At 42.7% G+C, this 13,818-nt stretch overlaps 2 protein-coding genes across 2 annotated transcripts in view; one reads left to right on the top strand and one right to left on the bottom strand.

Annotated features, from left to right (window-relative positions):
• Window positions 1-7,023, top strand: part of LOC137432934 (histone H3) — an 83,264-nt gene extending 76,241 nt beyond the window's left edge. The window contains exon 5 of the mRNA XM_078783746.1: window positions 6,923-7,023. Coding sequence (XP_078639872.1) covers window positions 6,923-6,958 — 36 coding nt within the window. The 3' untranslated portion in view covers window positions 6,959-7,023. The remainder of the gene's footprint in view (window positions 1-6,922) is intronic.
• The window catches only part of LOC137432932 (proteasome subunit beta type-7), a 22,244-nt gene continuing 8,445 nt past the window's right edge, over window positions 20-13,818 (bottom strand). The window contains exons 2-8 of the mRNA XM_068125254.2: window positions 12,010-12,103; window positions 10,353-10,450; window positions 8,544-8,684; window positions 8,154-8,269; window positions 7,119-7,177; window positions 5,715-5,866; window positions 20-247 (exon numbers count right to left, since the gene is read on the bottom strand). Coding sequence (XP_067981355.1) covers window positions 136-247; window positions 5,715-5,866; window positions 7,119-7,177; window positions 8,154-8,269; window positions 8,544-8,684; window positions 10,353-10,450; window positions 12,010-12,103 — 772 coding nt within the window. The 3' untranslated portion in view covers window positions 20-135. The remainder of the gene's footprint in view (window positions 248-5,714; window positions 5,867-7,118; window positions 7,178-8,153; window positions 8,270-8,543; window positions 8,685-10,352; window positions 10,451-12,009; window positions 12,104-13,818) is intronic.

The following is a 13,818-nucleotide window of genomic DNA, read 5'->3' as shown; positions in this document are numbered from 1 at the left end:
GGGAAGCACGATAGACGAATATTTTTCTCGTTTTTATTCTTTCAAAAAAAAACAAAGCAGTAATCCATTGAACAATTTTTAGGTTTGATCATAAAACAGACAGATGGCGGTAATGCGCATGACTGTTACTTCCAGCTATGATGTGTCCATGGTCTGCACAGTCTCTTCCAAAATGTCGAAAGAAATGGGCTTGATTCTTTCGGAGAGAATGGTCGCTGTGCCGGGTTTGTTGCGATAATTCCCCTTCCTGAGAAAAAACAGCAAACAAAAATGCTTTGCATAGTGCACGAGCCTGCCCACACACTCAAAACTTCAAATTCATCACAAAAGCAAAAGCCTTTTTCGGTTTGAATTTCCCAGATCAGAGTTAAGTTTGGTGTATAAAGTCACGGGTTTCTTTATACTTGTTTTGTTGGAACATGAACACAAAGGCATGTGTGCACGAACACACATGAACTCGGTGGGCCATTTAATTGCCTCCTGGAACACTAGTGAAGGGAAGGAGATGATTTATTGAAAAAGACTGATGTGATGAGACCTGTATCCATTATTTGCCCAGAGTCGAAACGAAATGCCATGGAAAGGAGCTGTTCTTGCTCCACACCACCAGATTTTTCTTTTCACCTCCACCACCGGAGGTGGCGGAGATTATCTTTTCATCCCTCTTTGTCTACGTCTGTCTGTTTGTGAGCACACTATCTCAAAAGGTTAAGGACAGATACGGATGACATTTGGTGGACAAGTTTGGTGAGACAAGGACGAATCGATTCGATTTTGGTGAATATCCAGATGCAAGAATATTTTTATTTTGTAAGTGATTCTTCATCATTGAGAGATAGCGCCAAAGACAATACATGTAAAGCACGATATTTCAAAAGGTTGTGTACAAAACTTGGTGGATGAATTGGTTAGGTGACAAGACCAAGCTCATTTGGTTTTGGTTAAGGCCGGATGCAGATCCAGCCTATCAGTGGGATACAAAAACGGTTCAGCCGGGCGGAGGAATGCGCTACCGAGTGCCGTTCTAGTTTACTGCAATTGTGTTTTGGGACCTTAAACCCTAATAAGGCCGGGGGTGGGGGGAGTGGATTTTGCCCCCCCCCCCCCTCTACTTTTTTTCACCATATTTTCGCAGAATTTGTTTTTCTCATTGAGCTTGAATGACTTTTTCTGTTCAACGCTTGCGCTCGTTTTGACACCAACTTTATTTTTAAAAAAAATGGATCTACGGTTGCCGTGGAATCCACCCAGGCTTTGAGAAGATCCAAAATAACCCAGCCTGATTGGGGAATTAATTCAATTAATGAAGAATTTGTTTTTGGACATGTGCAGTACCCGAGTGACTTGTGCGTCAGTCAGACAAACTTTCTGCATATACTCCAGCCAGGTTCAACCTGTCTACAATACTGTCGCGCAACTCCGATTAACACCAGAGGTGCGGATTGCCGATCACGAAGGCTTTAACCCCCGAGGCGGAAACTCAATGGCGGATTCCAAAACCTAAAACACCCAAGCGCGCAGAATGGAGGGGAACGGTGAGAGCCCCACAGCCTTATCGATTGAAATCAACCACCCGGTAAACTGCGTTCAGATATATGTACAAAAATAATATAAGGGTTTATTCAGGAAAAGCAAAGACAGTAATAGTAGGGTCAATATACGAAAAAAACTCACCTAACCCCAAAGAAATTGATACAAATGGTTTTTCAATGGATTCTGGTACCATTGGGCATGCTAAATAACATACTAAAAATCTAGTAACATCTGACTTCCGGAAAGGGGTCATTTTCAAGATGGCGTCCAAGATGGCCACCAGGAGCTTAAAATGGCCATATCTCAATTATTATTCAACCTAGAAAGGTGGTTTTGGTGTCTAACCCTCGGTTTTAGGGCCCAAGGAATCCAATTGAATCAATAAAATTACCATCAGTTGATTATTTATTGACAAGTCCAAGATGGCATCCCAAGGTGCCATCCTGATCCACTAAAATGGCTCTGTCGAATAGTAGTCAACCTCGAGAGATTTTTTTCAGTGTGTATACCTAGGTTTAAGGCACCCAGGAAATCATCAAAATTACTTAAATAAGCACAAAGTAATCCAGTAAGCCAGGTTTACCAGCCCATTAGGCATTTGTTGTCTTATACAGTTAGTCGCTATTCATCGTCATCCTCCGACTCCGACCAAAATTTGAATATACAACACATGGAATTTTCCACACCCTTGAATACACTCAAATTGCCAAAAAGCCACCCTTATGGGTGGCACAGTCCTACTACCCTGAACACATGGAGTGCCCTCCCCCCCCCCAGGCTATAGCTGGGAAAAGTTGTGTACATTTCTTTTGGAAATGTCTAAAAAATATGGATTTTGTTTATGCATACATGTACCAAATAATATACTTATTCCTTTTGAGATGAAAATAAATTGTTTGTCAGATTTTTCAGTCCCCCCCCCCCCCCCACTCCCTCCCCAATATAAAATAGTCTGTCCCTTGCCATAACCTCTCAAGCTTTGTACAAACCTTTGTCTGTAATGATCACTGAATACTGTGGACAGTCACAGGTGGCAGTGGTGTAGACACATTACACTCTTATCTCCAATCTGAAACACACACTTGGTTCCTTAGCTGGTGAGTCGGAGGATGACGATGAATAGCGACTAACTGTATAAGACAACGAATGCCTAATGGGCTGGTAAACCTGGCTTACTGGATTACCTGTTTGATGATTTCCTGGGTGCCTTAAACCTAGGTATACACACTGAAAATATCTCTCGAGGTTGACTACTATTCGACAGAGCCATTTTAGTGGATCAGGATGTCACCTTGGGATGCCATCTTGGACTTGTCAATAAATAATTAACTGATGGTAATTTTATTGATTCAATTGGATTCCTTGGGCCCTAAAACCTAGGGTTAGACACCAAAACCACCTTTCTAGGTTGAATAATAATTGAGATATGGCCATTTTAATCTCCCGGCGGCCATCTTGGACCCCATCTTGAAAATGACCCCTTTCCGGAAGTCAGATGTTACTAGATTTTTAGTATGTTATTTAGCATGCCCGATGGTACCAGAATCCATTGAAAAACCTTTTGTATCAATTTTTTGGGGGTTCAACCATATATTGACCCCTCTATAAAAGCACGCACCGGTAATGAAATAATCCTAAATCGGGATCCCGCACACCAGATATCAAAGACAAGACGAGGGATATGAATTAATAAAAATACCACGTTATGTTAAATCGTGAATGTGGTGTGAGCTTATCTGTCCGTCGTCCCGCACTGCCCGCCGTCCACCTCGGCCCCGATGCACCCACGAGGCCTTGCTCCAAGCTCCGATCCTCTCGCCGCCTACGAGGTCCGTGCACCAAGCTCCAAGGCACCCAACGCAGGCCAGCGGCTCTACACGAGGTCGATCCCCACACGAAGCACGAAAAGACAGGAACGGAGAGAACGCAGGTGTGACTGCACGTCTCGTCCTTCCAACTCGCTTCTCAACTGCTCACTGCCAACTGCGCACTGCAAAACCAACTCTCGACCACGAATCCAACTGCTCTGGACTGCACACGCCGAGTCTCAACTGCGCAATGGCGTTCGGCTCTAACGCAACTCTGTCAGGATCGCACCGGGACTGTACGGCTCGACAACTCCACTCAACTCCTGTGCACACGAACTCTCGATCCAGCTCTCGAACACTGGACTCCGGCACTTGAACTACTTCAAAATGGCGCTCGGCCCTCGATAATATTTGCCGGCCCGTGACGTCAGCATTGGCGCACTCCAGCCAATCAGAGCCGACCCCGACTCGCCCACTGCGTCTCTCACTCCCGCTCCTTGTGTTCGTAGCACGTGCTATGCGAGGCGGGTAGGCCTCTCGGAGGTGCAAATGGTGGCGGCCATTATCGGCGGTGTCCTAGCCCGATTTCTTCCTAAGTCATGTCAGGGGGGAAGGGCGTCATTAGTGTTGTGCTAAAGGGATCCAAACCAAGTGTTTAAGTGGTGTGCAGTGCCAAAATGGACAGTGGTTTGATTACCAGGTGAGCCATACAAGGGCTCTACTCATTAAACCCTACACTACCTCTCACCCGAATCTCCTGGTAGATTCACAATTATACACCTTAACCGACAAAACGCCTAAACACACAGAAATTACAGGTAGATTCCCTATCGCAACAGTCGAAGCACGTTACCTACTCAGATCTACTCTGCTCTACATATATCACTACCCAAATTCGTAACAATACTCACCCTCACACAGAAATCCGACTCCAATTCTCAAGGAGAAACATTTGGAAGATATAAATCATCCCAGTATAAGCCAGACTTGGTGATTACAATGCTCACCTGAACTTCAGCTTCCACTGCCATTTGCCAATGTTGCCAAAACAAGTAGGATAAGAAAAGATTGGCGATTTGTATTTCTTTCTTTCAGGTTTTAAAGGATATTTCATCAAATTTTGGAAGATGCATTTCATCAAAATTGAAGCACAACATTGTTCAAATGCCAAATGAGGCAAGGTAGACTAATGCGGCCTGTCAAAATAATCACCCCCTAGTCCCCTACCCAGAGGAGAAATATGGGGGTGGGCCACCTCTTTTGAACCACACCAGACCTGGGAATGACATGCCAATACTTTTATGGGTTAGCCTGGTGTTGGCTTAACGGTTAAGATGCTGGCGTGTAATCCCGAGTTCAAATCCCAGTCGATCGTTGAATTAACGCCAGGGGCGTCGACTCAGCCTGTCATCCTTCCGAGGTCGGCAAATTGACTATCAGCTCACTGGTAATTGGGGCACTGTATCGGCGGCACGAACGCGCTTCCAGAAAAATGATGCAACCAGCAGCCAGAGGCTGCATACAAAATAACAACCTTTATGGGTAAGGAGTGGGGACCCTTCCATGGGCTATGACGAGCATACATGTAGAGCAGGGAATACCTTGAAAATTTTTGTGGTTTCATAAACTACCCATACTTTCAGATTTTTTTTTTTTAAAGAATAAAGACATCAGCCATGAAGTGTGTATGAAACCGATATCAACAAATGGAATAGATAATGCTTTTTTGGGTACAAACCACCACCGGATCCTTAAAGGCCTCCATCCCATTCCATGAAAGCTAAACATGCGTTGAGGAAATCTCACTGGGTGCCAAATGCTTGCGAAATGATTGGATTGCAGAAAGGAGTACTTTAGCCTTTTCTAGACAGGATGCAATCATGGCGTATTCAAAACAATTTTGCAACAGCACATCAATGTATATTATATATTATACATCAATGAATGTACAAGGTGCCAGCTTAGGATCCTAGGATCCTGCGTTCGAATCCCGGTCGATCGCTGAATTAACGCCAGGGGGGTTGACTCAGCCTGTCATCCTTCCGAGGTCGGCTAATTGAGTACCAGTTCACTGGTAATTCCCTGTTTGTCGTAAAAGGCGACAAACAGGGTTGGTCGGCAGGAAGGGCATCCGGCTGTAAAACATTGCTTCAAAAAGGGGACCAAAAAAAACAACAACCACGGTGCCTGAAAAAGGCCAACCCCCACTTTGCGGGGAAAATGGCCTCTAAAGGTGTTTTTTTTTTAATGAATGTACAAACTAGATAAATGCACAACCACCTAAGCGAGGTGAGGGGGAGGACTTCACCCATCCAACATTCATATGCCTCAAACACTATTTGCTGAAGCTCGGTGCATACTCGGCATTCGTACCTGTCGCCCTTCTTGTTGGCTTCCTCATACGGTCTGAGGTAATCAATCTTGTCTCGAGTAATCACACAAAGATCGATGTTACTGCCAGAGCCCAGGTCATTGAAAATACCGCTGGCAATCGCATCACGCACCAGCGTCTTGGCTTCTTCTACCTGCAAATTAACATTGGTCACCTCTGTCGGCATAGATGCGAATCAAAATCACACATTGCGTTATAAACCAACGAGACGATAAATTGTTCACATGCTTACATGACTACTAGTAGTTATGGATTTTGGGGTGAAACTACCATGAGAGATGTTACCCGTCGTCCCGATTAGCAATGTCACCACCATGGTATGTTGGGTCCTCGGGGTCTCGGCAGTCGAAAGTGTCTAAAGGTACATTCCAAAAGTATGTAATTTATAGACGACGTAATTAATAGACACGATGCCAATGAGTTGAAACAGTTCATAATTATATATAATAATCCAATATGGCATGGGCACACAGCTGGAGAAGATAAAAGTTAGGTTGTTTCTTCAAAAATTTTTTTTTAATTCTGGCTGCAAGACCGTGTGACCACTTGACGACTAGATCATACCTGTAAAGTTTGTCTTCAATCCTTGTGGTGGAGAAATCATTTATTTACTTTCCTATGATCCAACATGGCTGCGAGATCATGCGATCTACGATTTATTCCTGGTCACCCGATATTCCCCAAGTCCAGTAGATCATGTGCATGAAGTTTTGCATCTCTGGTCAGCCATTCTGGAGAAGTTTGTTTTAAAAGTTTTTGTTAAATCCAATATGGCTGCCGAACCATGTGGCCTTTGACGTCAGATTTACATTCTCCCCTAATATTGTTGCGTAGAACATGCTCAATAAATTTCAAACTGATCGGATAAAGCATTGTACTTGTCAAATTATGACGTCATAATAAGGCATCATGACGTCATGGTTAACAACACTTATTCCCCATGCAGAGTACTGTACTTTACAATGAGCCATGTCGCAATTTTTTTTTCCATTGAGCGGTTTTGGAGATAGAGGTCCAAAGTTTTTCGTTTATTCCAAGATGGCGCCTGTACCACATGACATATGATGTCATAAAAATCAATAAAATAAATTCTTCATAGATGAATGCTCTGAAAAATTTGTTGGAAAGAACTGTTGGAAAGCCAATTAATGAATTTACATGCATCAAAAATGTATCCATTTAATCTCAGGGATGCCCGTTTAAAAAGCCCATTTTCCAAGATTGAAGAAGAAGCAAGACCTCTCGCTGTTGCATGTGGTTGGAGACTAATAAAAATGGTACCGTTGGAAAGCTAATCAATTTACTTGGTTGGAAAGCTGATAATCAATTTACTTGGTTGGAAAGCTGATAATCAATTAAAATAATGAATGTGCTTAAGAGTTTACCTCCATGTTAAGCTTGTATCTGTCTTCAAATACAGCCATTGCAGCTAAGGATCCTGATCCTACAGAAGGAAAGGATGCAAACACTTTACATGCAAATCTGTTGCTTGTACAAAGTCAAAATGCAGTTAATTTAACTCAGGCACAGTTTTAACTAGGTAATCGGTGTCCACAACCATCCTTGACCATGTTGTGGAACATCGGCCGAGGCCCTTGTGAGAATTAAATGAAAACGGACTTCACTGAAAGTTCCTGTTAACACAAAGTTCAGGATTATATTTTCGTGCTCATTATCTTCTGTGTTGTGTATTTTACCACATGGGCAGCAATTGTGCCACACCGCGGACACGCCGTGCATGATAGAGATTGGAGATTAGTGCACATATAATTTTCTCGAGCTTCATCTGAGAAAACCTTTCAAACAAATATAACTTAAGCTAGTGTTTCTTCCCAGTAGATAGTTTCCTGGGAAATCCTGGAAAATCGATTTGGGATTCTTGTCCTATTCCTTGTTCGGGCTCAAACCATCTCTCGTGTAGATGTGCTTGCACTTGTGCAGTGTGCTCTGTGCACCTCCTTTCCCAGCATGAAGAAAAGGCTCATCAACTTGTATTTTATGGCCTTCAAAACCATCCCACAACCAACTTGACTCATTAAGAAATGTGTGCAATGGTAAAAGCTATCCTCATACAAAGTTACATGATAAATGGATGGAAAATATGGTGGGCATTCCAAAATAAAAAAATCAAAAAAATCAGTTTTCTGCAGGCATGCGTTGCAAGGGTGGAAGGTTGCAAGGGTAGAAGGAATAAACGGCCTCAACCTCACTTCACTTGACCAAATTATTCAAAAATGAAACTTCCCAACTAACATCCTCATTTCTACATCAGCTGTAGAGCTGTAAATGAGTTGAAATCCAATTATCCCTTCGAGCAAGTGTTACACAGCTTAATTTAATAGATTCGATAAACCGCAGTCAGGCGATCGAAATGTGGCGCAAAAGGTAAAACACAGAAGTAAAAGGCAAGTGGGACTAACCCAAGGTGACATACGGCAACTTGTCGGTGGAACCGTGAGGATGTATGCTGTAGAGACTCGGTCCGGTGATGTCAACCCCTCCAAGAACTAGAGACGCTCCGATGTGTCCCTGGTAACTGGAGAACAAACAAAACCTTTTACTTTATGCCTTTAGCTATCTCAACAACTTCATCCATAAAATGCATGTGGCGTGCAATTATGGGCAACATTATTTAATGGATGACAGGTGAGCATCCATCCAAATGGAAAATCAGCGGTCTTTCCGAAATATTACTGTGCAGAAGTATTTTGTTCCTTTTTGGGTAGGAGGGAATTGGTGGAGGGGGATGGGACTGTATGAAAACTACCTGTACACATTAAACTAGCAAAAAGAACCAGCAGATAAAGTACCGGAACAGCATTTGCTTGAGCATGCAGCATGCCGTGGCAACGCGTGCCTTCCTGCCCGTGGACAGAGAATGCAACTCCAGGTTGGAGGAAATCATCTGTGTCGTAATCTCGGTGTCGGCTGCTGTACCTGCTCCACAGCAGCTAGGGTGGTGGTGAAAGGAATAGGGAGGGAGGTGCTTTGAAGATACGAGGGACATACTAAAACAACATCAATTACCTGTTGCACGTGTTCACCTATCCTCCGATTGCATACACAATATAGGCAAACGCTTGACCTCCACTGACCCTCAATTCTTCTTCCCCAGAATGGTTCTTTGAGGAATGTTGTACAGTGGACTGTCACCAATTCTATAACAGGCCTGGGTGTTTTTTTTTTTTGTTTTTTTCGTTTGGTTGGAGCGAACTCTTTACATCCACCTCCATTTCCTTATGCTATTTCACTCCACATTAAAAATTCACTGGATTCAGCTGGGACCTTCCTACAACTCATGATTACAATAGTTGATGCCAAAGCTGTGTTTCCATCCGACAGAGTGACGGTAATTTATTTGCAAGGCCAGAAATGTTTGGGAAAGATGATTGAAAGTGACATCTCAAAGGTGCCCGATTTTTCTGTTTCCATTGGTAATTAAAACTTGATTCTCAAACCTGACCAATCACACCGATAGGTCAAGATGGCGACAGGTGAAGACCGTGGCTGTCTAGCTCTATGCCATAACATTTTTACTATTTGAGCTTGTGTCACCAAATTTTCAACAAGCTTTTATTATGAGAATATGGAGGAAACTACGGGAATTAATAAGTTGGGTCAAAGTGGGAATGGGCAAAGTCGTAGTGACTATAAATAGCCCTTATTAACCCGCTGCAGCGTGTCAAGCATGAGACCCGGTGGGGTTTTTTTTTTATTGTTTCCGTTTATTTATTTATCATGGAACCTCAGTATATCTGTCTCGGCCACAACATTTTCACAAATTGAGCTTTTGTAATCAACTTTTCAATAAACTTTTATTATGAGAATATGGAGAAGACAAATGAATAAAATGTACATTTTGAACTGTCATTTACATCAAGTTTAGTTTGAGTACAAAGCGGACACGGACGGGCTAGGCATTTTGAGATGCTTTCTAGTTTCTACTTTGCTGTTACTTCGTAGGAAGTTTTACGATACGGAATGGTCTTTGAAAATAGGTCGAATAAGCCGGTACTGTGGAAAACTAAGGTATTGTAACAAAGTTTCCATCCCTATACATCTAAAGCTCCTACTTTGTTCAACTTAGGAACGTAGAAACTGACCCATGTATCATATGTGATATTTTCCAAGTTAAAGAAGGGCAATACTCCGTGAAAAATTGGGGAAAATCGCCCCGAAACTCAAACTTCTTCTGCAGCATTTCATAGTAAAGCCATGTACCAAGTTTCAGTTGAATATGTCAGAGGGTATGGGAAAAAGTCTAGAAAACCACAGGTGGGTCAGACAGCAAACCTATAGTCCCTCCGGGTAAGGGACGAATAAAGTCGGGGTTAAAAACCCAATTGGTCATTGTTATGAACAAGAAAGGATCAGGTAGAGAAGAAATCAATATGAAATGCCGTTGATCAGGGAGAGGGTGGGATGAAGTTTGTCATCGAGGAGGACACGCTGCTTAACTAAATTTAGATATTTTTGGAGGGAACTTTAGATGCCAGGAGTTGAGTTTGGCAAGAAAACAAAGATGTCAGCGTACCTGTGTCAAATGCTTGTTATTAAACCTCTTCCAAAACATCCATACAAACCTTTACACAAGAATTGCCAACAGACGCTGCACTCACTAAATGTTTGGAGCAATGAAGTGAATCTTCTGGCAGTTCTTGTCCGCTACGATTGTGTCCTCTGTGGCTCTCGTGTCGGCTCCAAGCACCACACCATCCTACAGTAAGAGAAGAGCCCAACCAAATCACCACATCCTTCCTTCCCAAAATGAACAACCAAGACAAATGCCCCTCAATACATGAAATAAAAAAAATTGAAATATCTGCACTGTTGCAGAAGAGGGATAAATAAATTATATAATTAGTTTCCGTTCACAAAGCACTTTCAACCTTTCAGAGGGTCATGGAATGCCCGATTCACTTCATGGATTGAAATTGATCAGTCATTCGTAAATTACTATTCCTCATAATTAACACATCCGTCAGGAATCCTCATACATGACCTTTAAATAAATAACTACAGAGTTCACAGAACACCGTGCCCCACACAGTCTAGAGAAACAAGGAAGCAGGTGAGGTTTGCGAGCAGCAAGTATGATTGGTTGTGATGACGGAACATGCAGTAATATTTTGTCCAACTAGTGCTAAACAGAAGGGTTTTGAAAGTGTAAAAAAATCAATTTGTGTTCTACAGTGTTCAGGTATATAATAAAATTTATATAAAATAAAAATTTGAATGGTTGGAGGAAAAAAAAGAAAAAAAAAAAGAAGAAGTTTACTGCCGTTGATGCAGCGTCTGTTACACCACCCTGTCTAACAGGTTACATTAGTTATTCGTGCCTGTCATTTGTGTCCTTTATTATGACACCCTTAAAAACTACGTTTCCTGCTTGGAATGATTTTCAGTTTTGATTGGCTGCCAGACAGAAAAATATGATCTCAGGACAAATTCAGGGCCAAAGTGCTGCTAAACGACAGGTTCATTTTCCAATTCATGTTCAAAATATAACATTTAATTTAAATCAAGTTGTTCCTCGATCATAAACCGATGTTTGTAGACAGACGGACAGACAAGGTGAACCAATTGCTTAATCGCACCTTTCGCTTCCCATGTGTGGGGTAAAAATTTCATTAAAAGAACACACCTGAGTAATCCAAATTACGCTCCCTTTCCTTAAATGGGCCATGCCACTGTGCCATTTATTTTATTTTTCACATTCCTGCGCATCGTAAGAGCGTGACCAAGGGTTGGCGTCAGGAAGGGCATCCGGCCATAAAAACATTGCCTCAAACAGGGAACCATGATTGTCATGGGGCCCGCAAGGCTAACCCCTGCTCTAGCGGGGAAAATGGCCTTAAAACGATCATTCATATTCATATTCATATTTCCAATGAACTCCATCAATTCTTACTCCTGGAATTTGGAATCAAAGTAACACATCTATTCTTCCCTGAGTTTCAAACACCATTCCCTCAACGAGTCAACATCACTGATATCAAGGATTTGGATCGTGCGCTTCTAGAAACAAAGCGAGTACCAGGAGAATTACCATAGCACCACTACATGGTAGATAAAACCCAGGTGGATAACTAACGAATTTGAGGAAAGAGCCAATGCTCCTGCCCTAAATGGTCTCGTTCACTAGTCTGCCTGTTGTTGTCGACTCCGAATACCATCAGGAAAATATGGTATGGCCAGTACCATGGTACCCAAGGATAAGGTAGCACTACCCCCTTCACCCCAATCAAGTAAACTTTACTTCGTTGTTTTTCTTACCTTGAAAACCAATCCAGCAATAGTGGTTCCAGTTTTCCGTGCTTTAGGAAGCTTGGCGCCATGCTTCGCCAGTTCAGCTCCAAGCATACCATTGCTGATTCAGAAAAAAGAACAAAAACAAAATGTAAAAGAACAAAACAAAACAAAAAAAACTCAATTAAATTTAAAAAAGAAGAAGTTCTATTGAAGGAAATTGCATCAACAACCAAATAAACTGCCACAGCTCAATGTTTGTGATGCCGATGAACATTTTAATTTACTTCTATCACTCACTCTCAAGTGATCTGTCTACATCACCCGACGAGAATAAATAACTCATAAAAAGGTGTGCAAAAAAATACACCTGCATTGTAAAGAGAACTTTAATGTTGGAGTTCCAAGTGCAAGTAGTTTTGCAATTTGATCAACCTGATGAATATATACAACACAACAACATGCATTTTAAGGCCATTTTCCCTGCTAGAGCGGGGGTTAGCCTTGCGGTCCTCATGACAATCTTCTCCATATTGCCCTATTTTCTGCATCTCTCCTTGTTAACCCCCTTGCCCGCATTTCTTCTTCCACCATCTTTAGCCAAGTCTTTCTCGGTCTTCCCCATCCTCTACTTCCTTCGACATTCATTTCCATCACTCTTCTCAACCAGTCACTTTCATCCTTCCTCAACACATGACCAAACCATCTCAACCTGTTCCTCTTCACAGCATCAATCACAGGCTCTATTCCCATCATTTTTCGCAATTCATCATTTGTCTTCCTCTCTCTCAACGATACTCCGCACATCCATCGAACCATTCGCATTTCCACCCTTTCCAACCTTCGTTGCTGCTCCACGTTCATTACCCATGTCTCGCTCCCATAAATCATAACACTTCTCACACATGCAGCATACACCTTTCCCTTCAGCGACACTCCCCTCCTCATCAGCATGCCAATCAGTTCCCGAAACTTCTTCCATGCACATCTCACTCTAGCAACTGTTGCCGAGTCTGATCCACCTTCTCCATTCAGCATGTCTCCGAGGTAGCAAAATGTTTTCACACCTTCCAGCTCCACGCAGTCTCCAAGATCCAACTCAACATTTCCTCCATCTGCAGCTCCCTCTGTGCACACCTTACATTTGAATGTAGCTGCCACACTGGTTAATGACCCTCTCAGACCACTACATTTTTGATGAACCCACTCAGCGCACATTGTACATTGAATGTAGTTCACTCCGACACCCTTCCCTTCCTGCACACAGCACAGGGCCACTTCCCAGTTCTTTCCACCTCACCACATGCTTTACCACTTGCCATCACCTTCGTCTTTCCGATATTCACCTTCAGACCTTTTGTCTCCATACATTCCTTCCACTTGTTCATCTTTTCCTTCAGTCCATCCATACTTTCCGCAATCAACACCAGATCATCTGCATACAACAACTCCCACGGTAAACCCTCCTTTACGTTCTGAGCCAGCACCTCCATCACAGCTACAAATAGTAGTGGACTTAGTACCGACCCCTGATGCACTCCCACCTTCACCTCGAACTCACCACTGTTCCCGTCCTTCGTCCTTACAGCTGTGCGCGCTCTTTTGTACATTGCCATCACTACTCTGATCAACCATTCCTCCACTCCTAACTTCCTCAATGCCCATGTCAATACTTTGCGTGGAACCCTATCGAATGCTTTCTCCAGATCAACAAACCCAAGAAACAACTTCTTCCTCTTCTCCATGTACTTCTCCTGCAACTGCCTCACAATAAAAAGCGCGTCTGTCATTCCTCTTCCTGGCATAAATCCAAATTGCATTTTGTCGATCTTCACT

This window comes from Myxine glutinosa, chromosome 8 (assembly GCF_964187855.1).
Source record: "Myxine glutinosa chromosome 8, kmMyxGlut1.1, whole genome shotgun sequence".
In the NCBI taxonomy this organism is placed as follows: domain Eukaryota; kingdom Metazoa; phylum Chordata; class Myxini; order Myxiniformes; family Myxinidae; genus Myxine; species Myxine glutinosa.
Note: the sequence above shows the minus strand (reverse complement) of the source record. Positions and strands in the feature narration are given on the sequence as shown.